At 52.9% G+C, this 26,794-nt stretch overlaps 2 protein-coding genes across 2 annotated transcripts in view; one reads left to right on the forward strand and one right to left on the reverse strand.

The window, feature by feature from the left end:
* Positions 1-8,884: 8,884 nt before the first annotated feature.
* Positions 8,885-19,945, reverse strand: EXTL2 (exostosin like glycosyltransferase 2). The gene is given in 7 exon segments (XM_036015554.1): positions 8,885-10,605; positions 10,607-10,642; positions 10,644-10,865; positions 13,859-13,929; positions 14,527-14,954; positions 16,139-16,207; positions 18,955-19,945. Coding segments are annotated over 7 exon segments (1,116 nt in total). The 5' UTR covers positions 19,014-19,945; the 3' UTR covers positions 8,885-10,374.
* Positions 19,946-20,079: 134 nt separating this feature from the next.
* The window catches only part of SLC30A7 (solute carrier family 30 member 7), a 40,269-nt gene continuing 33,554 nt past the window's right edge, over positions 20,080-26,794 (forward strand). The window contains exons 1-3 of the mRNA XM_028502772.2: positions 20,080-20,337; positions 20,540-20,641; positions 23,859-23,972. Coding sequence (XP_028358573.1) covers positions 20,258-20,337; positions 20,540-20,641; positions 23,859-23,972 — 296 coding nt within the window. The 5' untranslated portion in view covers positions 20,080-20,257. The remainder of the gene's footprint in view (positions 20,338-20,539; positions 20,642-23,858; positions 23,973-26,794) is intronic.

Genomic DNA, 26,794 nt, shown 5'->3' on the forward strand with positions numbered 1-26,794 from the left:
CGTGTCCTTGTAGCAGCCAAGAGCGGGGTGGGAGACTGGGAGACGGCGGGGGTGCAGGTGCGCAGGGGGAAGGTGCGTGAGGACCGAGGAGAAGGCCACCGTCTGCACGCCAGGGAGAGAGGCTCCAGAGGAAACAACCCCGCCGACACCTTGACCTTGGACTTCCAGCCCCCAGAACCGGGAGGAAACACATTGCTGGTGGTCAGGGCACCGGCTGGCAGTGCTCTCTGTTGTGCTGCCTGAACGGACCGAGGCGGCGGGGACAGGGGAGGGAAGCTGTGGTGGGAGGACAAGCACCTGCGTGCGGAGTGCCAGGCGGGTGGTGGCAGCGGAGGGGACGGGGGTGGGGCGGGGCAGGGGGAGCGGGCTGAGCCCACGGGCAGCCCCGAGGAGGACGGAGCTCCATGGTGAGCAGTCCCGGGGGCACAGAGAGGTCGCGGGCATAGAGGGAGGAGAACCCACTGGCCTCGGAGGAAGCGCCTCACCGGCACCAGGATGAGCAGACCTGAGCGGGCAACGCCGCAGACCCAGAGGGCAACAGAAGGCCCAGGGCTCTGGGGTCCCGCGGGCCACTCCGCCCGGGCAAGCTCCTCCCCTCCCTTGGCTTCCTCGTCCTCCTTGGCAGTTTCAGGCATAACAAGTCTTCCCCCGCGGGACGGTCTGAGGATTAAATAAACCAGCCTGTGTGAAACGTTTAATTCTGGAAACACTGAGTCTGAGGGACCCGGGTACCATTAGGAAGAGTGGCGTCATGCAGGGATGGACGTGGGCACTGGGGTTCAGGGCGGACGCTTGGGCTGCAGTACAGACTCGGTGACTGAGACTGTCCCCGGAGAGTGGGCGGGGGCCGTGGGAGGCAGAGGCAGAACTGCGGGCACAGGGGTGAGCAGAAGAGGAGGCAGGGCCGGGGCCCGGGAAGGAGCCGGAGAAGTATTGTAACAGGGTGCAGCCAAGAGGGGGGCCCCACATAGGGATTTGGAATGGGGCCCAGAACTCAAGGTCTCCAGGAAATATTAGGATGTCCTCACCCCTCCCCTGCACAGGTGTGAGTTGGGGGAAGGGACACAGGGAGCAGGGCCATTGTGAGCCGTTTTGCATAGCAACAGCCTTGCAGCTAACCTCTGGTGGGGTCATTTAACCTTTAGATGGTGTGGTCATCTATAACCTTTAACTGGTTGCATAGATATGTTAAATAGCTGTGGCCATGCTCTGAGCCAGGGGGATGGAAGGAACTTCCCCTCCAAGATGCACCTGGGGGGCAGGTCCTCCCTGAGTAACAGTACTTGTGTGGGAGCTTGGAGAAGATTGGCTCCATGACATGGGGCCACACCTGCCCAGACTCACGATGGCAGCCCAGTGAAGCTGGAAGGATATGAGAGTGCTGGCAAGTGTAGCCAATTGTGGGAGGAGTTGGAAATGGGGTTGCAGAGGAAGATTGGTGCGGGGATTTAAACCCAGACTTGGCAGCCATTGGAGAGAGCACCACTCGGCTTTGCCAGAGTGGGGACTCTCTCGGCCCTTGTGCAGGAAGAACCATGTGGCTGTGGCTCTAGAAGGGAGAATCACACAGCTTTGCCTGAGTGGGGACCCCTGCAGCTTTAGAAGGGGGAACCACCACCCGGCTTTAGCTGAGATCCCGGCGACACAGCTGATGGTGCCGGGAACTGAGGGAGGCCGACCAGCTGAGACAGATTACTGGGAAGAACCAGGGGCTGCCTGAGCCTCGGACTTCTATTTCTTTTCCTGAGATACGGTACTGGACTGGGCAAAGGGGGGAAGGAAGGACTGTGTATGTTTGTGGGTGTTTTGAGGGACTTTGGGATTTTGATGAAGACATTAAATCACTACTTTAAGTCTGTATAGCATTAAATAAACATTCTCTTTCCTTTTCACAAATCTCTGGCATCGAGAGACGTCTTTCCTCTGGCGGCGGACATGACGAACCTGGGGGTTCCTCTCGGTAATAGCATATCGTCCCAGGCCCCCACTGTGTTCTGTAACAGTACAAGGGAGAGAGAAAGAGCTAAGCCCCAAGAGGAAAGAAGTTTTAAGAGGAGAGCAGTCAGCAGTGCAAAAGCCAACGAGAAACCAAGCGAAGGAAGGACCAGGACACGCCCGCTGGATGATGTCGGGTCTGGACACGGGCAGGTGTGGGGACCAGGGCTTCCGGGGGTGACTGGCACGAACCCTGCTGGAATGGGGCGAAGAGCAAAGCAGAGGCGAGGAAGCGAGCACCGAGCTTTCTGAAGGAAAGACAGAGAGAGGCCCTTCCGCTCCCTCACCCTCCACGACTCCTCGTTTCCTCCAGCCGCCCTCCACTTGGCTCGGGGACTCTCAACACGGGGTTCACAGACCCTCACGGGGTTCGCACACAGAACTTGAGGGGTCTTCAGATGTAGGGAGGGGAAAAATTGCAGCTTTAATTTCTGCAATTTCACATTTTCATCAGTGGTGAATGGAGGCAAGAACTTCAGAGGATCAGTAGTGCCTGTGACTGTCAGGAGCGTATTTTCGTATCGTGTTTTAGTTGTCACGGATTTCTCAAAACATCATTTATGCTCATCACTTTTATAAAATTATGGTAGTTACCAAACCTGCCACTAGATCCTATTAACAAATTGTTTGAACATAGTTTGAAGACTGTATTTAAACGTACCTAGTTTTCTTTGTAATCTTAACATATTCTTTGTTTTTTTAAAAAAAACATTATTCTGAGATGGGGTCCAGAGGCTCCCCCAGATGTCAAGGGGTGTTGGGCACAGAAGGATTAAGGCTCCCTCCTAATCCATCACATAAGCTATGCGCCGTCTTCCGAATTTTCGGTTTTTATATGCTGCTGCCCTGGTTCTGGTACATGGACGTGTCCAGAATGTTCCTCCGGGGAAACCGGCTATGCCTCTGCCTGCTTTTCTGTAGATCCGTGCATTGCTGGTCCTTTTACTTTCCGCCCGGTCATCACAACGCCGTGGATTCTGAGACGGCGCAGGTGTTCCGATCCTTCATTTCCGTGTTTGCTCCCCATCGGCATTGCTGAGCACAAGGTCCTGTGCCACACACGGGGATGCAGCGCTGGGAGCGCCTAGGAGTTCATGGCTTGGGGAGCGGTCAGAAGAGAAGGGAGACAGACTCACACACAAAACGGGTACGGGACAAGGTGGGGCACTGCTTTCCCGGCACATACGAAGACCTGTGGTTTCTGAGATGCCAGAGGAAGGCGTCGGCGGAGGGGCCGCCGGGCACAAAGAGAATCGCGTTCAAGACCGAGTCGGCCAAGACTGGGTAGGTGGTGTCTGTAATGCCGTTGGCCCGTTCCTGAAACCCCCTGAATACTGACTACGATGGAGTGTTTGAAAGAGCTCTTTCCCACCGCGGCCCGCAGAGTTCATGACCACACCTGATTGGGGCGGGGACCAAGATGGAGGACAAGAGCAACCGTTCAGATCATCTTCCTTCCTCCGAGCATCTATTGAGAGAAACAAGGTTCATAACCACGGCAGCTGAAAGTATTGGGCAAATATTAATGCTTCTGAAAAGCATTTCGAGATGATGGATTGTCGGCTTTTCATAGATGAGACCCTGACCCCTGCTGGCCAGACCATGTATAATCCCCTCTCCAAAGGAATGGTGGGTAATAAAGCTAAAATTATTATTAACTCTGCTTCTCTCCCAAAGAAATTACATACTCCACCTGGGTTTTCCTTTAACGACCAGCAAGGTGGAGATTTTATGGAATGAGAAATTTAGCTTGAGAAGTTCAAGGTTAAAGAATTTAAAGACAGTGTTTAATGCAATTTCTGTAACAGCAGGTGCACTGCGACGGAGAGAAGGTCATGCTCGAGGTCACGCCCAGGGTCACACCCAAGGTCACACCCAGGGCCTGTCCGGCCAGCACCCGAGTCCTGGGCCTGCTGTTCCAGGGCAAGAGTTCGGGCATTGGGTCTCCGCTATCTCTGGTCACCCGACTCAGTCAGTCCTGAATTTTACTCCCAGTGCAGTGGGGATATTTTGTATGTGCCCGAAGTCTCTCACTTTTTGTTTTTGAAAAGTCTGGTTCAATGAGGTAAAATTTACAGGAAAGAAACACTCTCCAGTTTGGGGAGCACAGCTCCACCAGTTCTGACAAACGCACAGACTTGCCCCCACCCCCAGGCCCTGGCGACCCCTGGCCCGTTCCTGTCCCCGCACTTCTGCCCTTCCCAGAGAGCGGCGCACACGGAGTCGCACGGCCTGTGGCCTTCCGGGCCTGCCCCCTGCGCCTGGCTGGCTGAGCTGAGACCCGGCCTTGTGGTTGCGTGTGTCCGTAGTTCGTTCCCTTCGCTGCTGAGCAGCGAGCGTCCTGTTACAAGGACAGGCCACGGCACGTTCACCCTTTAGCCAGCTGACAGAACCTCGAGTCCTTTCCAGCCTTCGACGGTGAACCCGCGTGAAGTCTTAACAGACGCTGTATGCAGGTCTTTTGTGGATTCACCTCTGCACGTCTCCTGGGTAAATACATACCCAGGCACGGGAGGGTAGGTGACGTGGTGAGGCCGTATTTAAAACACTACAAAAACCCTTTTTTATAAAAATAATTTGACACGTATTTCTTTATTTTGCCCTAATTTCGGTCTAATTCTACCTGTGTCCCATATCATTGTTGGAGGAATCTTTTGGCCAAAATAGAGTCTCAAGTCCAAGTGTGACAGAAAAGCATCGAAGGGCCTCTCCTCCCCGGGTCACGAAGCAGCATCTTTAGAGGCTGGGCGTCGCGCCCCGAGACGGGCACGGCCGTGGGGCACCGGCAGCCTGTCGCTCTGCCTCGCTGCGGGCCCTCTCCGAACACCGGTGATCAGCCCTCAGACATGGGGGAGCCCCGTATCCGCATCGCAGGGTCGCTCCAGGGACTGTGCAGGGCCACGCCCGAGTCTCCCTCATGAGAGGTGCTGCTGTCACCCCCGTCAGAGTGGCTGCGTGTGCGAGAGGCAAGGGCTGCGTCCTAAGAAACGGGCGGTGCCTCGCTGCGGGTGGGTCAGGGCTCTGCGGGAACGCAGGGGCTGTGACTTTGTCACCAGAGACAAGCGAGTTCCACTCGGCTGTCATGTCCACGATGTGAGTTTTTAAAAGACTGTTATTCTCATACTTCACCCCAGGTTAGCACTTTTGTACTTAATTTAAGACCATGCCCTTTATGTCCCTGAAAACGCTGTTGTCACATAGAACGTAATAACTATTCACATACAAGTTACACCTTACGTAACGATGATATGCCTGGGCAAGGGCCCCTGGTGACTTAACTTTTGAAGGGTTAGTATTTTTCTATAGCTCCACTTAAGGTATTCTTAATCGAAAACATCGAGAACAGGTTTTTTAACTTTGCTATTTGAAGATTCTTTTCACTCCTTTACTGGCGGGCAGTTAAGGCTTGGAAAACGTTCATTAATTGGGTTACACTGACACCTGCTGGTAGAGCCGTGAATTCCAGAAAAAAACTGTGTTACGAGTGTCAACAGAGTCAGTTTTCATCACTAAAACTTGTGCTTGTATTCGGGGTGTAAAGAATGATCGGCTGCCTGTCGTTTCTGACTCGCCGTCCCGCGTGGTCCGAGGGGGCCGTGGGCCGGCCTCGAGTCTCCCTGGGGTCACAGACGCCGGCGGCGCAGGAGACTGGCTGTGAAGTGCAAGTCTTTCAACCGTAACCTCTCCCGGTCGGCGTTTCCCACCGATCGGTGGTATCACCGTCGTCATCTTCTCCTTTACCGTCCCATCATCATCACGCCTTTCTGTCCTAAAACTGTCCTACGGTGGTGAGGCTGACTGAGGTGGTCTTCACTCCGAGAGAGGACTCCTGGGGAATTAGGTTTCGGGTGGCGGGGAGGGGCGAGCTCAGCCAAGCTGCACTCACAGTCTTGTCCAGAGGCAGAACCCGGCTCCTTGCAGACCCACCAATCCCACACTGGGACTTAGGGCCGCAGAACTTTACACGTGGAAAGAAACGTACTGATCATCTAGTTCACCTGTCTCTTGTGTAGATGGGGAAGCTGAGACCCAGGTAGATTTACATAACTCATTCCCTAGCCGACAGGACACCAACGGTTCCTCATTTTCCCGTAACACGGTTCTTGCCTGTATAAAAGCTGCCTTCATTAGCTTTTTATGAAGTTTCTTGTTTAAAAGAAAAATACGTGAACACACATACACAGGGCCTGGGGATCTATATTCAGCTTACCTTCACTCAGCCCTCCGACTCCCGCCAGAAATGTGTAATTGAGACGCGTACGGCACTAAGTAAGGTGGCTCCACAGCACTTCGGAGACACATGCGTGTCCACAGGTCCCACCCAGGAGCGGCAGCTCCCCGTTGGGTCCTCCGGATGCAAGAACCGAAAGAGGCACGAGAGGTTCAAGAGTGAGGGACAAGCCTGAGCCAGGGACATGTCTGGCTCTCTGGCCAGATTCGGGGTCACCGAACGAATTACACCACCGATGATCACCCCGACAGGGCCCTGCGAAACCAGAGGCTGCCAGTGACCTTGCAGGGCCTGCGCCTGAGCCCCACCCGGCAGATAACAGAAGTGGGCGGGTCCGGGTCCAGGGCAGTCTCCCGTGTACTGGATGCTCCTTGCATTCCATGGCAGTAAGAGTGTTTCTGCACGTATCTGGGAGGGACGGAGCAAAAAGGAAAAGTGACTCATGGACGTGCGCCACAGTGTGGTGATTGCTGGGGGGAGCAGGTACATATTGTATTTTTGTATTTATTTATTGTATTTTTTGTAAAGAAAATACAATAAAGATGAAATAAAAATAATAAAAGTCATATGCCTCTAAAAGAAGAAAATGTTAGGGTTTTATGTTGAGAGTCTTCACAAAAGGGGAAAACGAGGAAGTGGAGGAGAAGAGGGGAGAGAGGGGCAGGGAGAGACAGAGACGGAGAGAGAAGGGGGAGCTGGGCGAGCCCCGGCAGAACAGTAAACACTGGCTCACGAAGCAGCAGCAGCCTGGGGGAGAGGGGGACCCCGTCTCACCACTGAAGGCCCAGCACCCGGTGGGACCTGGCCTGCCCGCACCTCTCCTCCACCCCAGTGTTACCCCCTGCCACCACCAGCTCCATCCCTTCCTCCACCTCCGACCCTCCCAGAGTCACCAAAGGCGCGTGTGGGGCATGCATACACACATACACACACATACATGTGCACACGCACACACCTATCCATTCCTGATCTTGGGGGGAAAGCTCAGGTCTTTGCAAAAGGAACAAGTGTGGACTTTTCTTTTTTTTTTTTTTTTGTGGCTTTCGAATTTCTTATTCCTGGGATCAGAAAAGGGTCAGCAATTCCTCAACTGTACTCAAGCCTAAGCAAAGTTTCTAGAAGCACTTTACATCTTCCTGATTTCTGCCCTCCAATCTTTTATGTGACAGCTGATTGTCTTTTCAGCCTTCTTAACACAGAGTTCCTGACGTGGCCCAAACACGTCTAAACCCCCTGTCATTCGAGCAGTTTGTTCGTTGGAAAGAGAAAGAAAACGTTAGGTGCTACGCAACGCAGGCAAGTCTGATGGGAAATGGTGCCCTGAGATGTGGTAGCAGTGTAGCTATGGCAACGCTCCTGGAGGCGAGTGGCAACAGGTATCAGAAACCCGGAAAACACGTGCGATGCCTGACAGATCGAGGCACTGGCGGTCTTGGGCTGGACTTCAAAGAAATCCCTACAGGCAGGCTTGCAGGCAAGAACCCCCACCCACACGCTTTACTAGCAAGAAACTGTCAACATGGTAAGATGATCGATTACGTAGATGATGGCCTATCTGGCCAATGAAATACCAAGCAAACCATGCTCTTAAAACACATGCCTGATAGAATAGAGAGGAAGAGACACACGATGTTTAGCCATTGTTTGTGTGGTTTTGGGCTTTAATGTCTTTTTTTTAAAAGGTTTTATTTATTTTTAGAGAGAGAAGGGAGGGAGATAGAGAGAGAGAAACATCAATGTGCGGCTTCTGGGGGTTATAGCCTGCAACCCAGGCATGTGCCCTGACTGGGAATCGAACCTGCAACACACTTTGGTTCGCAGCCCGCGCTTAATCCACTGAGCTATGCCAGCCAGGGCTAATTTCTTCTTTACGCTGTTCTGATTATGCCGAAATTGCTAGAATATGTGTGCTGTCATGCTTTAACAAGAAAAAGGGCTCTGGAAATAAAGAAAACTGAAAGCACAACCTGTGGTGGTTCTCTGCCCACTGTCATGTAGGAGCCGTTTCCTGAATACGACGCCTGCTGGGTCTAAGGACCTTTCTGATACTGAGGTGCTCGATTGTACAACTAACTGTACCTATTGTCAGTGACACAGCCAGCAGATCAGGACCATTTTAAATGGGCAAGGCATTAAAGAAAGGCAAGGCTGCTTTCACACACACCATCCCTTTGTTCCTTAAGACCATCCCTGGGCGGACGTGATTCTCATTTTGGCGGATGAGGAGACTGAGGCTCTAAGAAGTTAAGCAAACAGGACGTCCAGGAAGCACGGGAGACCCCAGGGCGAGGCTGCAGTGTGTATCCCTAAACCACCTTCCTCCCTAATGCAGTTGCAGGCCCGAGTTAGTAAGAGGTGTGCAGGGAAGGAACGTTTTAGCGAAATTCTAGCCACAGTGCACGAGTCTTTGTAACACGGACCTGTCCTTCACTGTGTTTTCGTGTTTGCTCTGTAATGTCTGGAAAACATGACACAGTTAGCTTGTGGGATGCTGAAGACAAGTTCATGAACACAAAGTAGGGGGAGGTCTGGGAGTCTCTGCTACACACCCCGGAATGTCGCTAGCGCCTCTGCCTCACAGCAGAACACGACTTACAAACGTGCAGAAACACGGACCGCGGAAATGTGGGCCGGCTCCATCAGCACAGAACGCCTGGATGGTAAAACTTCACTTTATTTATCTGACAGTGCAATCCCAGGAGGCCAAAAACCACCACCAAGTTGCAACAAAGCAGAGGATTAACATCACAGATTTTCAGTGGGTTCCGCGTCCCTACTGGTTTTACCCGACTGCACTGAGACACGCACCCGTGTGCCAAGGCAAAGAAACAACATATACCGAACCAACTACACAAAGACCTCGTCGTTGCAACAGAAACCAGGGTCAGGATAATATTTTCACAGCTTTGCAGCTGCGGGGCTATCATGGCATTTTGGGAGACGGAGGTGGAGCTGGCGGAGAGGGAGGGGAGCGGTTAGGAGACAGAGGAGACAGAGGCCTGCGTGTTCCTCGCTGCCGGCGGTGAGCGAGCATCAGACCAGCACCGCGGAACACGGGTCCCGCCCACAGGTCACAGAGCGGGCAACGTAGGGGCTCCCTGGGCACAGCTCCCCACAGCACTCCCCCACGGCGACGCAGACCTTGCGTTCGTTCCTGTATCTGCGTAACCCAAGGTTCATAATGGTGAGCCGTGCCCTAGATCTTTAAAAAAAGTTCTGAATGCTAGAAATGGACTGTGTGTATATTACACACAACCCTTTAGTGTCCATGAGATAACCTACGTCCTCAAAATAAAGATCTTTTGATGCTAACGGTTTTAATTTTGCCACTTCCCACTCAACATTCGTTCAGGCGTTATTTTACACACGTTTCTTAAACAATACACACGTTATGGAAGACGTAAGAATTAACGTGCAACCTCAAGGTCAGATTCGGGGACACAAATGTGCCACCTCAATCTAGTTGAGCAGTGAGCTGCACGTTACAACAGTTGCATAAAACCATGGGCTGCCCTTCCCTGTGACCCGGGCAGTCAACGCTCACGAAAATCGAGCACAGCACTGGAGTTTTCCGGCTGTTACACGGACCCTCACAGTCACAGCAGACTGAGGGACAGAGAGAAATGCACGGGGCTGCACCGCAACCGGGCAGGGCGGGCTGGGAGGGCCGCGGGGAGGCACCGAGTCTCGGCTTTGATACGGGGGCGAGACCAGGCTCTCCTCACGTGGCTTTTATGAAGGGGCGCTTCCGGCCTCCAGCAGAAGTGAGCATCCCTCAGTGAAAAGGCAGGGAGGTGCTTCCCTGCAGTTCATGACCCTGGAAACGGCTTGTTCCGCGTCCTCAAGGCAAATGCCGGGAGTCCAGGAAATCGAAGGACCGTCTCTGCATGCAAACGATCAAGCTGCCCACCCAGGAGTCACAGCCCTGGATGAAGACCCCTCGCGAGAAGAACCCCCAGCTTCTTGGTGTTTGAAGTTCGTGTGACTTCTCTATCCTAGAAACACTGTACGGTTTTTCCTCTGTTGAACTTCCAGAGTGGATAAAAGGTCACCATGTCGCTTAAAAACGCAACACGCGCAACCACGGCGCGGAGGGAGAGGCTGCTCAGCTGCCGAGCGGCTGTGAGGTTTGCGGTCCTGCCGGACCCTCACGCCCTGCTTTTGTGGTTGGCGTAGGGGAAGCCGAACTGGGAGATCATGATGTTGGAGTACGCCAGGGGCATGCCGCCGTGGATGGCCGCCAGCCTGTTGACGCAGTAGGACCGCTGCAGGAAGTGCTCGGCGCGGTGCCACATGCCCGCGTGGGCCCCGGCCGTCTCCTTTTCCAGGCTGCCCATGTTCACGGGCTTCACGAACACCCCCGAGGCCTTGCCGGTGTGGCTCGGCCACGAGGAAGTTCATGGCGATGTCGTCGCAAGTTCTGCGTCTCGTCGATCAGGGCGCGGACGGCCGCGGGCTGCCGCTGGAAGAGGTCCAGGTACTTGCTGCTGAAGAAGGAGGCGCCGATCAGCACCATGGAGTACTGGTCCCCGTCCCCGAGGCCTGGGGCCTGCAGTTCGAAACCCCCGTAACCGTAGATGCCCGATGGCGTGGAGACGTGCTTCCTAGGGACAAACCCTACGATCTGGTCGGGAAATTGCTGGACAGATGGAAAAAGAACAATTAAGTGGGCTACTTCTCGGAGCGGACATGGTGAGAAAGGCAACGAGTTAGCACAGGGGGAATTCAGCAAATCGTCCACTTCATTTTATTCCTCATTCCATGTAACTCCGGGCCACTGCACACATCCACACCCCAGTGAGTTTACAGGTCAAGTTCCATCCCAACCTCACCCACGTGCTTCCGAATCCACACGTCACCTGATACTAATAAATTCTCAGCACCAGAGCCTGGGTCTTCCAAGCTTGCCCCGAGGGAGTTGGCCGCGTGAACGCTATTTATCCCAGGAGCTAAGGAGCCATGGTATGATGAATTTGAAAAACTTTTCATCTCTAAGGGGTAGATAAAATTACAGATCTACAGGTATGACTTGACTGGTTTTCCACGTTGATGCCAATGTTTCTGAAAGTCACTGCGGATTTCAGACAGGATTCTATTTCTATCCCTTTTCAGCCTGGGTGTTTCCTTCTTAAAAACATGTGTGAGCACGTGTGTGTGTGTGTATAGACGTGTCAGGATGGCTGAAGGAAGGAGAGCAGTAAAGCGAGGGCATTGAACGTTAAGGTGACGGTGACTAAGAAAATCAGCAAACGAAAGAAAACCAGTGAAGCATGTGAGAGAGGTAAGAACTTACAGGGTCAAAGGGTTTAGTTTAATCTCACAAATAATTTGAATTTCACTCATTACTGAACAGACACTGAACTAGGAACACTCACACACACACACACACACATATACTCTCAGGATGGGCCAAGTCCCATTGCAGGGCGTGCATGATAAGGGGTTCTACAGAACGTAACCTCAGCTGACCCCGACCCTGCGCCCCTAACTGGGCAGGCCGGGGTGCACAGTCAGGCCCCAGGCCTATAACCCCTTCCGTGAAAGGCTGACCTTTGCCTGCAGCCAGCCCTGTCCCTATCCATCCTTTCTGTGCACCCAGGTGGCCCCACCTTTGAAATGAGCAAAGCCACCCTTAAGAGAGCACATCTTCTTAAGTATCCCGTAATCCAGTGATTTTCAACTAGCGTGCCAAAAGAACCTTTAAACCATGCAACGTGTGACCTGAAGAGTTTTTTAAACATGCAATGACTGACCTCTTTTTTCCCTTAGGTTGTCAAGTTAAAAAATGGCAACAGCTAAACCAACAATAGCCATGAATGAATCAAAATTATACCTATTCTGTCAAAGTGGCAAAAACTATTTTTTTGGTGTGCTGCAGAATTTCAGTAACCGGTTGTGTGCTGCAGAATTTCAGTAACCGGTTTGTGTGTGCCGGGAGACGACACGGGCTGAAGGTCGCTGCGGTGATCCAGTGCCCACCCGGCTCTGTCCCACCTTCCTCAACCCGGGAAGCACCAAGGCTGCAGACGGCCATTCTCGGAGCACTTTTCTCCGGCTGCTGAGACCTCGCTCCCCCCCCACCCTCTGCTCGGCTCCAGTTAACTGGCACGAAAAGTCTCTCCAGTTTGGATGCTCTCACACTGACAACAGAACTCACAGCCCAGACAGGGAACGCAGGGACTGGTGAACAAGGCACCGGGTGGGGCCATGGAAGAGGCTGGGGTGCAGCTGGGGGGCTGTGGGGTTGCCGAGGACAGAAGGGCAGCTGTGCCGTTAAGGACAAAGGGGAGGCCGGGGGACGGGGAATGAAGGCGGGGGGGTGGGGGGGGGCTCTGGGGAAGAGGTGCATCTGCACGGGGTGGAGGACGGCAGAAGCGTCGGGGGGGAGGGGGTCTGCGGGGGGAGGCACAGACTGACGCCTGGTCTTGCTCGTCTCTGTGCCCACGTGGTCATGGCGTGTGGGCACGGGGGGGGTGGGGAGGGCACTGAGCTGTAGGAGTCAGATCGTCTGGGGCAGTGACCCGTTGTTCTTGACACTTTCACAATTACAACCTGAAGTCGTATTTATCCGTCTTTAATTACGGCTTACTTGTATTGTTCTCATAAACCACAGTCCTCCTATTTCCCATCCCCCCGACGATGCCCCCAAACCCCTGATGTTTTAGGGAAGTTGACTTTTTTTGCCTGAAATACAAATCTCACAGCCGGAGTACTACGTGAGAACTTTCTGCGTAAGCAGCCTTTATTTCCAGGGCTGGAAAAAGCCACCGACAGGGAAACCGTTTGCCGATCAGCACACAGCACAGGCGTGAGGTGAGACCCGCAGTCTGAGAATGGAGAATGCTGGTGCGTGCGGAGCCCTGCGACCGCTCACGGGTCACGCCTGCTGCTGCCGGGCCCCCAGGAGCCAGCTGGGGTGGGTCACGGCCGCGCGAACGAGGCCGCTCACTGCGGGGCACAGGGTCTGAGCATTGAGGCAGGGTTTGCGCACGTGTGCGCGGTCTGGTTCCGGGGATCGGGCGTGCGGCCTCTGACAGCCGGCGGCCACTGGCACGTCCTCAGCAGGAAAGGGCGGCTCCTACAGAGCCGTGGGGCAGTGAGAGGTCTGTGCCCGCCCACCCAGCCAGGGTTTGGGGGAAAAGAAACGAACAATCTGCCACTTCCATGGTGCCTAGAGCCTCACTGTTAATCGTTTCCAAACAATGGCCTCAGAATCAGGATTACATTTTGTGGCTGTACTAAACGCTTCCTTCTAATGAAGGCTATACACCGTATTAACACGAAAGTACACTTCTTGTTTGAGACACACAGGTGGCCTTGCGGGAAACACCTCTGGATTCCAGCCTCTGCCGGCCACACAACCGGTCACGTCCACTCTGTCCTCTGGAGGGCAGCTCTGGCCCCTCCCCCAGAACCCCGAGTATCCATCAAACACGGGTACAAGACAGTGTGCCCCGCCGGCGGGCTCCCCTGAGCACGGGCAATCGAGACGAGCGCAGCACAGTGTGCCTGCCTTTCAGACACACACCGCCTCCCGCTGCTGGGCGGCTCCCGCGTTACACTGCGCTGCTCTGGTTAGACTCCAGGCAGGACTTCCGGCCGACGACTTCACCAAGCATTCAGCAGCCTTACCTGCCAGACGGAGAAAGCGAACGCAAGGTCTTGGGCGCTAATTAGCATGTCGTCATCTACCATGAGCACCGCTGAAAGGAAAGGAAGAACAATGAAACCGGACAGTCTGGAAGTGAAGACACAGTGAGTAAGGCACGCTGGGGTCTGTACGGGGCCTTCAAATGGGGTATTCTCTGCTAAGTGAGTAAATAAGGACCATGTATTCTCAGAGGGATCCGTGTAGCAGGAAGCTGTTATTTGAATTGTAATGGATTTTATAACTACCTGAAGGGGAAATCATCGTGTAGTTATCATCCATTATCATAGGAACTAATAAACCTATAAATGAGTAACACAGATGTTCTTTAAAGCAAACTGGAACCCCGTGGAACTGCGATGAAAAGGAGGAAGGTGAGGGTGGCAAGCAGTACGTTCAGCGTGAGCTGGACGGCATTTCACCGCCTCCTGTGATGCAACCACGTAACTACGGCCCCGCGTCCTTCACAACATCAACGCTCCTCACTGCGCAAGGGGCTCGAGCTCGTCTCCCCAGGAAACTGCCTCCGGACGTGTGGGAACTGTCCCTTCGGCTTTTCCACCCGCTTTCCTGCCACTAACCTTCCCTGCTCTTTCTTCTCCGGACAAGAAGGACAAGCAGGCAGCCAGGCGGGCGCCCCACGGCGACTCACCCTCGGTCTCCAGCTCGGGGAAGGCCTGCAGCCGGTTTCTCATCCTGTTCGCTGTCTGCGGCTTGAAGGCCACGGGCACGGGGTGCGGCCCCAGGGCGTTCCACAGGTCCTCGGGCGCCTTCTCCCCCACGTTGTTCCACACCACGATCACCCTGTGCAGCCGCGGCAGCGCCTGGTAGTGGTTCAGCAGCCGCAGCAGCAGGTCCGTTCGGTTGTACGTCTGCATGACGAGGGTGAAGGCGTCCCGGACCGGCCTGCCCCCGGCTTTCGCTTCCCTGCGCAGCTCCAGCACCCTGTCGTCTCTGTTACTGGGCAGGAGGGTGGTCAGGGCCCCGGCCACCAGCAGCAAGGCGAGGACGACCGCCAGAGGGAGGCGCGCGGCCCGGAGGCCCAGCACCCTGCCGGGGAGTCTGCAGACATGGCAACACCTGGAGGGGGAACGGAGACGAGGCGGTAGCCTTCCCACCAGCCTCCGTGTTTGGGGTCTGCTTGTTTCCCCCGATGCTGTTTCGGTTCTCCCGCCTCCGCCCGAGACAGCGAGGCCCGAGGAGGAGCCTCCCCTGCTGGCCCGCCGCCTTGGCCGCTGCAGACAGACGACCTTCTACACCAACCAGTCAGGGTGAAGCCGTGCATTTTGAGATTTACCCTCGTTTTACTACCAAAAATGTAAAACTGAGACCGTTTTCAAAGGGCGTGTTTCCCTTAGCAGCACACTCACTTACTGAACAGCTTCACTGAGACATCACGGACATAGAAACCGCCCACGTTTAAGGTGTACCGCTGCGTGTTCCGACATACGTGTACCGTGGCGCAGTGTACTACCTTCAAACCCACTTTTGACAGCAAACTTCCATCCGCATGAGGTCACACGCAGAACCCCGACGTGGGGAGCAGGCTGTGCCGGCAGCAGCGAACAATCACAGCGGGCTGAGTACTTATCAGACCGGGCACCGTGTGCTTCGCCGGCCATGGTACGCGCCTGTGCATCCCGCACGTTGCAGAAGTCAAAGAGCCCCCAGGCAACACCTCCTGCACACATGTTACCTTACCAGCTCTTCACAGGCAGGGAGCACGCCCTTTCAGCTATTTTGGATATTGTTATTCTAGCCCCTTCTACACCAGAGATTTCAACTGGGACTTAACTGGCTCTCCAGGGGACATTTGGTGAAGTCTGGAGACATTTTTTTAAAAAAAGATTTCATGTTTGTTTATTTTTAGAGGGGGGGGGGAGGAGAGGGAGAGAGGGCATTCTGATACATGCTACAGTGTGGCTGAACCTCGAGGACACTGTGCGAAATGAAACGAGCCAGAGGCAAAAAAGACGAACACTCTACGATTCCGCTCATTTGAGGAAGCGAGAGCAGTCAATTTCACGGTGACAGAAAGCGGAGAACGGAGGCTGTGAGGGACTAGGGAACGGAGAACGGGGGCGGGGGGTTACTTGGTGGGCCCAGAACTTCTGTTCTGCAGGGCGGAAAAGTTTTAGAGCGGGGTCGTTCAGTAATGTGAAGATGCTCGCCACTGTGGAACCGTTCACTGAAAAACAGTGCAGATGGCAAACAAGTACTTGATCACAACTCCAACAGAGCAAATATAGACGGCACTTACTTACCTCATCATGACAGTTTCGATCCTTTTTCCTCTCGGCTTCAGTAACTGATAGGAACAGACTCTCTTGATGCTATTAAGAGAAATCAAAGAATCTTCTGTGATGTTTTTGCCAATGAGCAGGAATTTTAAAAAAATGCTTTTAGTGCCATTGTCCACAGGCTTTTAATTCTTTCTAGAAATTAAAATTGGCTATGCTGCATTCTAAACATTACATTTTGGCAATGAGGGAGATAATGTCTTCCTGTAGGTTGCCGCCATTACTGTTACATTTTTGTTTCCGTGTTTCTCTTGAGTATCCAGAAGCAGGATAAGCTCAGAGCATCCCCTATTTCATGGGTTTACACGCCTGAAACCAGAACATATATGTGCCGGAGCAAAATCTCTGGCTGTATTAGTCATTACAGCTTATACTCAAATCTTAGGTTCTTAAGTATCTGTAGTTTTGTCCTTCACACCACAGCTCCTTCTTCCACTAAACCTCCACAGGGTGTTCAGTGTGAAGCATCTATAAAACCACGGGACCTAAAAGAGGTCGCAGGGAAATGCCAGGGTCGAGCCCTGGCTGGTGCGGCTCAGTGGACTGAATGCTGGCCTGTGAACTGGGGGGTCGCTGGTTGGATTCCTGGTCGGGGCACATGCCTGGGTTGGGGGCCAGGTCCCCAAGCCGGGGGTGACTGGGAGGCAACCACACATTGATGTTGCTCTCCCTCTCTTTCTCCCTCCCTTCCCCTCTCTCTAAAAATAAGTAAACAAAATTAAAAGATAAATAAGTAAATGCCAGGGCTGAGGACTGAGGAACGGCAGATGGCACCCTTCCCATCCCTCACTTCCTGTCACTCGAAAGGAACCGGAACCCCGGCTGCAGATGAGCCTCAGCCCCTTGATTCTTTCCACTCTCACGTCTCACAGCCTCCATCACGTGTCTGAAAAACTAGTGCGCCCCCCCCCCCCAGTAGTCTGCATAGTTAACCTAATGCAACTAGTTAGGAGATGATATAAACAGACTGTTAAACATATTCAGAGTAGAAATCCACTTATTAGTTTTAAAATGTTCATCATGATATCCTATATTTTGTCATCTCATCCACCCATTTAATCTTGTAGCATAGGAAGGAGTTGAGACTCTGATTGGAGACTTTAAAGATACTGCCTCTGTAACGACCACCTGAAAAGAGCTGAAGAACCATTTTTGATTTTCCAGAATCATGCTCTTGCACGATACAAGTTATCAAAAGGGCAGAAGGACAGCTTAGTGTGTGCATCACAGAGTCACTGAGCGCTGGAGACCCCTCCTCCCCGTACCCCGGGCAGCTCTGCACGCACGCTCCTGCGCATCACTGTTCTAAAATTCACAACCGGCTTGCCTGTCCCCACCCCTGATCCTCACGTCAGCTCCTTCCTCCATCCAGTTCCTCTGGGAGAAGAACTTGAACATCCTTGGCTTTGTAGCCCACTTCCTTCCCCTGCCCTCCATCCAGTTCCTCTGGGAGAAGAACTTGAACATCCTTGGCTTTGTAGCCCACTTCCTTCCCCTGCCACCCCCGGCCCCGTGCCCAGCACAGAGCCTGGTGTACAGTGGACACGCATTCTATGATTGCTGAATGAATGAAAAAATGGAACTTCAGCTTTGTCAGCACATAACGGTTAACACGCATGGTCGAGTATTACTTCAGGATGACCAAAGAAGCGAGACGCAAGCATTGTCCACGCCTAGAACTTTTCCTGATTTAAACAGTGCTCAGTTTATATTCCCACTGAAATGCCTTTAGTGCTGGAGGTGGTACTTACGCCATCTGAGATGGAAAGCTCTGGGTGGCATTGCCCCTTTGCGAAGGAGCAGGCCCTCCCAGTCACAGGAAAAACCTATCTTATATTTTTGAGGTGGGAGGCAGGGAATTTGGGAGTCCCAGGAAACCAATACAAATGCAATTAAACTTTGATTTGTCCAACTCACTGTAAAACTATTTGAAAAGGGGTACTGCAGATTTCTCCATAAACCAGCGCAGCAATTTCTCATTTATAGCAATATAGGACAAAACGCACAATTTATTTATTTGTAAATTGCCTTTATCGGGGTGACAATGGCTAATAAAATTACATAAGTTTCTGGTGTACAGATCTATAATACATTGTCTGTATATTGTGTGTTCACCACCCCAAGACAAGTCTCCCATCACCATTTATCCCTTCTTTACCCTCTCCTGCCTCCCCAACGCCCCTTTCTCTCTGGTAATCACCATACTGTACAATTTATTTTCAAAGGCATAATACAAAAATACAGGCTTAAGTTGCAGCTGGCCGTGACTTATGGAAATCAGTTGCTGAAATTCGGTTATTTTCATAGACCTTCTTTCTGCCCCCTAAGTTACATCACACTGAAATAAAGCCGTTTTGCAGAAAAACCCAATTGCCGTGGAAGTATTTACCTATCCTTAACCTGGTTTGCACCCACTTAATGTTAGAGTAAAATTCAAAGCCTATGGCTAATATAAAAGCTTCCTAATAAACAGAAGTAAATGCCACTAATTGAAAATATTTCTATATTTAAGTTAAAATACTAATGAAATATATGCCAACAAAGGCAAAGTTAAATTACTCGTTCCAGAACTTAATTTCTGGAATCTAGCTGTTTCTGCACAGTAGTTTGAACGAACATGAACGTTTTTTTAAGTCGGGGAATACAGACACTATATTTTCAAAAATAAAACCACCCACTCACTACCCCCCCCCAACAAAGTTCCAAGAACCGAAGCAAAACACGCATCACCCTCATTGTGAACATTTTTAACTTGAGAGCCTTCGTGCTAGTTTCCTTACCTTGAGAGCAGAGATTGCTGCGGAGACGCCGAGGTATTTGCTTGCAGGTCGGCAGTCATCGAAACGGAAGGGGCGGTTCGCCTGCTCGCGAAGGTGAGTGCGTGAGTCGTTCTAAATCCAGCAGCGCGCGTGCCGCTCGCTTTGCGGCGCGGGAAGGTCTCCCGGAGGACTCAGCACCCGCCACGCGAGTGCCCAGAGCTGGGACCGTCCCCCAGCCGAGAGCTCGCCCGCCCTCGCTGAGGCTCCACTTCCTGTTGAAGCGCAGGCCCTTCCCAGGAAGCGTGGTTTTCCAGTTCCCAACCCACCTCCGAACCAGTCCTGCTTTGCCCCGTTGCTTCCCCAAGGTAACGCCACCAGTCGTTCACGTGATGCGCCGGACCGTCCCCAACGGAGTCCCGGAAAGGCGCCCGAAGGCGCGTCCCAACGACCCCGCGCGCCCCAGGGGCGCTGGGACGAGTAGGCTTTTGCCGCACTCGTGACGGGCGGGGGGGGGGGTCAGCCCACCGCGGTCCAGGGCGCCCCTGCGGGTACCCGCGGGCCGAGACTCGGAGGAGCAATGCACCAGCTAAACCCCATTTAAGCGCGGGCTCGCAGCAGCTCCCCGTAAACGCTTCCACATTCTTTTGCACATCTCCCGATTTGCGTCTCGTGGCCCAACGGAGGGGCCCCACTCATTCCGGGGCGGCTGTGTGGGCCCTGAAAAACTGGGGCGCCCGCAGAATGCACCCAACAGGGACCGTCACTTGCGCTGCCTGCGGAACGGCGGCGAGAGGACCAGCCGCGCCCGCCTTCTCGGGCTGCTGCTGCGGCACGCGCCGGGAATTAACTCTAACCGGAGACGTGGCGAAAGGGCAGGCCCCGGGCGCGGCGCATCCCGGACACCGGGGGAGGCGGTCCGGGCGAGGGCCGCGAACGCCTTCCCTTCCAGTCCCACCCCAGGAGTTTCTGCCCAAAGGCAGGTGGCTGGGCCCCACTCCCCGGTCGGAGACTGTCCTGCGCTACCTGCCATCCCGCTCCGCCCCCACGGCCTGTAGCGCAGCAACCGCGAGGCGACGGGTGTAAGGCCCGCCCACCGCGCAGGCCCCGCCCCGGCCCCGCCCCCTTCCCCGTCCCAGGACGCGTTGCGCGGCCCGGGCCGGAAGTCGGCGAGTTCCCGGGCGTGTGTCGGTGTCTGTCTCCCAGCTGCGCGCGGCCCGGCAGGCTCGCTGGGGATTCCCGTCCGAGGCTCCAGCTCTGTCACTACTGTCACCCACGGAGCCACTGCCGGAGGGGAGTAGACCCGGCCCTTCGCCGGGCATTGAAGATGTTGCCCCTGTCCATCAAAGACGATGAATACAAACCACCCAAGTTCAATCTGTTCGGCAAGATCTCGGGCTGGTTTAGGTGCGGGGTGCCCTGCTGGCGGGGAGTGGGTGTCCGCACGGGGAGAGGGACAGGGCCCAGGTCGGAGGATGGCCCCAGGTCCACGGAGGGAGCGTCGGGGACACCCTCCCTTGTGAAGACGGGGAGGGTCTGGAAAGGGGACCCGGCGTCCGGTCCCGGCACCCCCGTGACGCTCGGGCGCTCCCCCACTTTGTCGTGCCAGGTCCATCCTGTCGGACAAGACGTCTCGGAACCTGTTTTTCTTCCTGTGCCTGAACCTATCTTTCGCTTTTGTTGAACTCCTCTACGGCATCTGGAGCAACTGGTAACCGAAGCGGGAAGGGCTGAGGCGGAAGCGGTGGGGTGGCGGATCCCAAGCTCTGTTTGCCGAGTGCCACGTAGCTTGTCACCGGGAGGTTCAGGGTTTGCCGTGCCGGGCACCTGTCCTGCCCAGTTAGCTTGTCTGGTGCATACCGGCCTGGCATGGTTACATTTCCGAACATCCGGGCCCATCGCGAGCGGCAGGTCTTAGATTTGGGTCCCCACTTCTCCCCCCCCCCCCCCACTCTGTCACACAAGAGTGGCAAGGCCCCTCCTCATCTGGGCAGGTAGAGAGCGTCTTTGGCCTCTGACCCCACGTCTTAGCTTTGCCCACTTTCTTGGAATTGGGGGAAACCTGTTTTCTGCCTCCGTGGGGGAGTGTCCTTGCCTGTCTGGGGGGGAGTGGCATCTGGGCTCCACCCCTGAGTCTCCGGAGAGGGCAAATCCGAGAGGTTTTACTTAGTTTGTTATTAGGTCTTGGAATGGGGAAGAGGTTTATGAAGCGGATGTCTGGAGAACTAGGTGTCGTTCTCTTCTCTCCTTAATGTTGTGCTGACGCTGCCTCATGGTTTTTCTCTGGTCTTGACTGCAGTAGGAAACCCCTTACAGTTTTTATTGTGTTTCATTGATGATGCTATTTCAGTTGTCCCAATTTTTCCCCTTTGCCCCCTCCACCCAGCACCCCCCACTCGCCCAGCTCAGACAGTCCCCATACCAGCATTTCCTATGCTGTATTTTGCATCCCCATGGCTGTTCTGTAACTATGTATTTATACTTAATCCCCTCACCTGTCCGCCCATTCCCCCACGCCCACCTCCCATCCAGTAACCACCAAAACACTCTCTGTATCCATGATTCTGCCTCTGTTCTTGTTCGCTTCGTTTCTTTTTAGATTCACTTCTTGACAGGTCAAAGCTGACATCTCTTGAGCAGGGGGTTTTTGGTGTCGCTTTTGTTGTTTGTTTGTTTAACTGCTTTGGGAAGGGGTATATCCTGTTTAACTCTGGGAATGAAAGTTATTAAGTAGTTATTTGCTGTTGAATAACTTAAGGTCTTATAAAATTGTTCAACAATATGATCACCACACTTCTAGGTGTACTGATTTGTCTTTAAATCTCGTGTCCATTTGAGAATCTGATGAAGCCAACACTCAACATTTTATATAAAGCTTCAGGGCGTTCTTGGGTTCCTCGAAGTAGCTGTTGGACCTTTGATTAAGAACCAATGCTATTTATTCTTTGTTTTCTATTAACTAAAGAGACTCAGGCTCTGTCCTTTAAGGTCCCACTTCACCGACCGGTTACTGTCCTTGATCTTTATTGCTATTGAAATTGAGCATTGACATTAGATAACATCACCAGTTTTTATGACCTGAATACTTTTATGTGAAAAGTGGGCTACTTTTCAATGCAAACATGAATTCAGTTTTGTCCATAACACTCAGGACGTATGGAGGTTATTGGTTTAGTGACCTGGGTGTAACATGCTTATTGAAACGACCACACTCAACCCATGTAACCACTGTTTTTAACCCCCTGGGAATCAGATGCATGTATCTTGTGGTGTGTGGTGCCCGCTGCGAGCGCTGTGCAGCTGGCCCTTGAACAACACAGCTTCCACCATGCAGGCCCACTTACACGCAGGTTTCCCTTTTCTAAGTACACACACACTCTAAATGTATCTTCTCTTCCTCGTGATTTTGTTAACAATATTTCCTTCTCTCCAGCTCACTTTATTGAAAGAATACAGTGTATAATGAATGTAACATATGCAATTTGTGTCCGTTGACTGTCTGTGTTACTGGTACAGCTTCCAGTCAACAGTAGGCTCTTACTAGTTAAGTTTTGGGGCGTCAAAAGTTACACTTGTTTTCCACTGCCAGGGTTGGGTGCCCGTAACCCCTGTGTTGTTCAAGGGTCCACTGTCTTGTCTTAAGTTGTATTGGAATAATCATAGTTTATTGTAGATACACAATATTTATGTAGTTTACTCTTCCTAAATTATATTTTACCGTGGCCTACTGTTGCATGAGTCGCTATGTAAAATGTCTTGTTTAAGGGATTCATATTCGAAGTGCCCAGGCTACCGCATCCATTCGTACACAGTCATTCTTTTGGTCTGTAGAGATCCGTTGGGGAAGTCGCTGAAACCAGTGATTCCCAGGTCATTGTCAGAAGCCACCGGCACGAAAGGAAAACATCAGCGGCACATGCCTTGTTCTTCTGTGGCTTGGTCTTCTGAGGCTGGCTCTCTTCCCCAGGCTGGGCTGTGCCGCCTCCTGGATTTGAGGTCCAGCTCTGAACCAGAGCCCGTTATACCTAGCTCGGTTCGCTGGTGTTCATCCTCCCGGCCACCGGCAGAGTCACCGCCAGCTGTCCCCTAATACTAATTTTTACCAGTGGCTTGGAAGTACAGATGTGTTCCCAGGGGAGCCTGGGCAGATCGGGAACCGCCTGGGCCTCTTCACAATCTGGCTTTCTACGTCTTCTTTAGATCCCGCAGTTGATAGTTCCCTCCGCTGAATGCGCACCAGTCTCTTTTTTATGACCGGATTATCTCTGTTTCTGAAGGCTCCATTGGATTTTAGTTCCTTGAGTAAATTTCTCACTGAGACTTTGTCATTGTCATTTCTATGTTCATTTGTATTCTGCAATAATTGAGTTCCAAGATGTTATGAACATGAAATGTCAAGGTTTTTTTTTTCTGTTAATGGAAAAAAAAAAGATGGACAAAATATTCTCACTCTTCACAAATAAAGGTTCTTAGAAACAGTTGGTCTAGTTGCAGCATTCTGGTTCTTGTTCAGAGCCTTCCTTTTAAAGGACTAAATTAATTATAATTTATATTTTTATGATGGGAATATGTCATCAGTGGAAGGATGGATAAGTTCCACATTGAATGTCCATTGCCGTTCACCTTTCTGCTGGAATGTGAGCTTTATCAAAGTAGGGGTCTTCTGTCTCATTCAGGCACCTTGTTATGTCATACACAGTATGCCTATTACATATTTGCTCAATGCAAGAATGAAGGAATAATTAATGCATGAAATTAATCTACCTGTTCTGTTTTTTTTCCTCCCCACTCCCTTTCTTCTTTATCCTACGTCACTGTCTTTTGAGAAGATGAGTCCCTGATGAGCAGAGGCTGAAGCTTAGGTTTTTAGAGAGGCCGCCTCCTGTCTGGTTATTATTCTAATGTGCACCGTGTTTGTTCTCTTCCAGCCTAGGGTTGATTTCCGACTCTTTTCACATGTTTTTCGATAGCACTGCCATTTTGGCTGGATTGGCAGCGTCTGTTATTTCGAAATGGAGAGATAATGATGCTTTCTCTTATGGGTAAGACTTTTTATAAACCTTTTTCTTGAAGTGTAAGAAATGCAGAAAAATACACACATCTCAGGCTGAAAGGATTTTCACACATTGAACACACTTGTGGAAGTTGAACCCTTGCACCTCCCTCGAGCCTCTTTCTGGCTCCTTCCCACATGCAAGCACCTTCCTGGCGCCACGGACTAGTGTTACCTGTTTCAGAGCACTAGGCACCTGCCGTCTACGGTTTCACTGGGTTTTCTCTTCTTTCTTTTCTTTCTTTCTCTCTTCTCCTCTTCTCTTCTCTTCTCTTTCTTTCTCTCTTCTCTTCTCTTCTCTTCTCTTTTTTCATCTAAGTTTTTTTGCCTGGAGGTAGGGCATCTTGATTTTACCAGAAATTTTTAGCTGAGGCTGTTACTAGACTAGGGAGTTTCTCAGCTCTTACTCTAGTTTTTTGAAGAAGATGAAGAAGAAGTTTTAGTCCATGCACGGGTCTCTTCTCTTTCTTCTTAGGAGGGGTGTTTTGCTGTTGATTTATTTAAAAGCACTAGTTCCCCATATGGCTTCATTTCACACATTCTCTTCACCTTGGCGTTGATGTAAAATACTCCTCCTCCTCCTCCTCTTGCTGGGCTCGGACGGTTCATCAGCTCTTGGGAGCCAGTTTTCACGCTGAAGGCCTGGGCTCGCCGCTGAGCCTGGTGCCCACTGAGCCCGGTGCCCCCGGAGCCTGGTGCCCGCTGAGCCTGGTGCCCCCGGAGGCCGGCGTAAATGTTTTCCTTGAGCTCCTCCGCCACTCCAGCATCCTCCGCTCTCTCCCACCCGCGGTCTCCTCTCTGCCCCTCCGCCAGCCTCCTCCCTGAAGCTCCCTCCTGCCCCCTCCCCCTGCCCAGTGCCTCCCCGCACCTGCCCCCCCTGCGCTGCCTTTCCGGGTTCTCTCCTTCCTCTCTGCCCTCTCTCTGCTCGCCCTCCCGTCCATGTCCGTGTCCGTACACGCATTTTCCCCCTCCCGTCTCCCTGCCCCCTGTGCATCCATTCTTTCCGGTTTCTTGGGCCCGTGTCCCCCCCTTCTTGTCCCCGTCACATCTCTTCTCTTCCTCTTCTGTGCTCCCCGCCCCAGGCTCTGTCTCTCAGCTCTCTCTCACGCTCCTGTTCCTTCCCCCTCCCTCAGCAGCCCCTCCATGCCTTTGGCTCTGGCTTTTGCTCCCAGCCCTCCCGGGTGGCCCCCACTCCTCCCCTGGTGGCCCCCAGGCCTCCCCTGGTAGCCCCCTCTCGGGGCAGTGTCTCCATTTCTCTGCTCTTACCCCTTCCCTTCATCCACCCTCCTCCCTGCACCTCCCACACCCGCTCCTCCCGTCTAGCTTTGCTTCTGCTCCGGAGCAAGTGCTTGCTGTCCCTCGCATGCACGTACTCCGGTGTCTCCAGAGGCTTGGGGGCCCGCAGCGTCGCTAGTCCAGGGGTGCAGAGATGAGGAAGACGGGACATCTGCCTCGGGGGGCTCGTGGTCTGTGGGGGAGCAGTGCTGTGAAGGCGGCTGCATGTGGGCACAGGTGCGGAGAGGCGTGGACGGGAGTCTGGGCCGGCCCTCGCCGGTCTGCCGTGTGGCCACAGTGGCGGGGGCTCACGTGGGAAGTGAGACATAGACACTGACCGCGCTGTCGTGTCAGTCCAGAGCAAGGGGTCCCACCTGCCCGAAGCTCGAAAGAGACCAAGTGCTCGGGAAAGAACATTTTCCACGGCACTGTAGCATCCAAAGATTCTTAAGTGTATTTCAGATTATTGAAGAGATTGTGTGTAAAGCTACAATTTTGTATTGGAAAATGAGTATTTCATAAATACTGCATATCGAAAACCCAGGGAGACCATCTTATGCAGTAATCTTTTTTTAACGAATTTCTTGGAGAGGGAAACAACTAGGGAGTGAAACCCGATGTAGCATTTGGAAACTCTCCGTAACTGCCGTGACAGTTCAGTGGCAGCAGGAGTGAAATACAGGTGCCGGCACCTCAGTGTGACACCGAACGGGCGAAGCCTGGGGACCAGCCCCAGAGCCCCAATTTGGTGCGATCACTGCAGCAGAGTCGCTGTGTGGAAGTCACGATGGGAGGGCCCGAGAGGCAGCCAAGACTTTCCGGTACTGCTGTGCGTAGAGTCACCTTTGTGTGTCTTTGAAAGAGCAAAGCCGGCAGGAAAGTAACACGCCCAGCAGGTAGGGAGGCACGAATCATATGTCTGTGCTTCCATACGACTGAACGTAGGCTTGCTTCCTTCTTTGCCCTGGCAGAAGAATTCAGATGCAATCATAACTAGCCCGTGGCACATTTAGGAGCCACGAGGTTTGATTCTTAGACTCGCTCTGGGACCGTAAACACAGCCATCTGTGAAGGCCAGCGTGTCTGCTTCCCACAGGTTTTTCGTCTTCCCCTGCAACTGAGTTTAGCAGGTGTGTTAAACTGAAGTACATCACTGTAGTCCATCAGTTTCTCAGAATTTGCGGAGCACCTACTAAGCTAGGCACAAAAAGATGCCTGGGAAACATTCCTGCCTTTGACCTCGAAACCTGGTGGGAGCTCAGGGCGCAGGGCCCGCAGTCAAGCACTCCTGGGGGACGTGAGGGTCAGGCACCCCTGGGGGACGTGAGGGTGGGGAAGAGGAGGTGCCTGTGTCGTCGAGACGTTACTGAGTGCGGGCTGCGGAGAGCAGGCTGTCCGTGCTTTAAATCTGATGAACTTTTTCTCCAGAAAAAGTACATGCTTTTCAGGTAATATGGTCATTTCATTCATTTATATGTGTTAGAAGGCAGAAACATGCGTTACTTGTGAGTGTAGAGATACGTGCTGTGTTGGAAT

Source organism: Phyllostomus discolor, chromosome 14 (genome assembly GCF_004126475.2).
Source record: "Phyllostomus discolor isolate MPI-MPIP mPhyDis1 chromosome 14, mPhyDis1.pri.v3, whole genome shotgun sequence".
In the NCBI taxonomy this organism is placed as follows: domain Eukaryota; kingdom Metazoa; phylum Chordata; class Mammalia; order Chiroptera; family Phyllostomidae; genus Phyllostomus; species Phyllostomus discolor.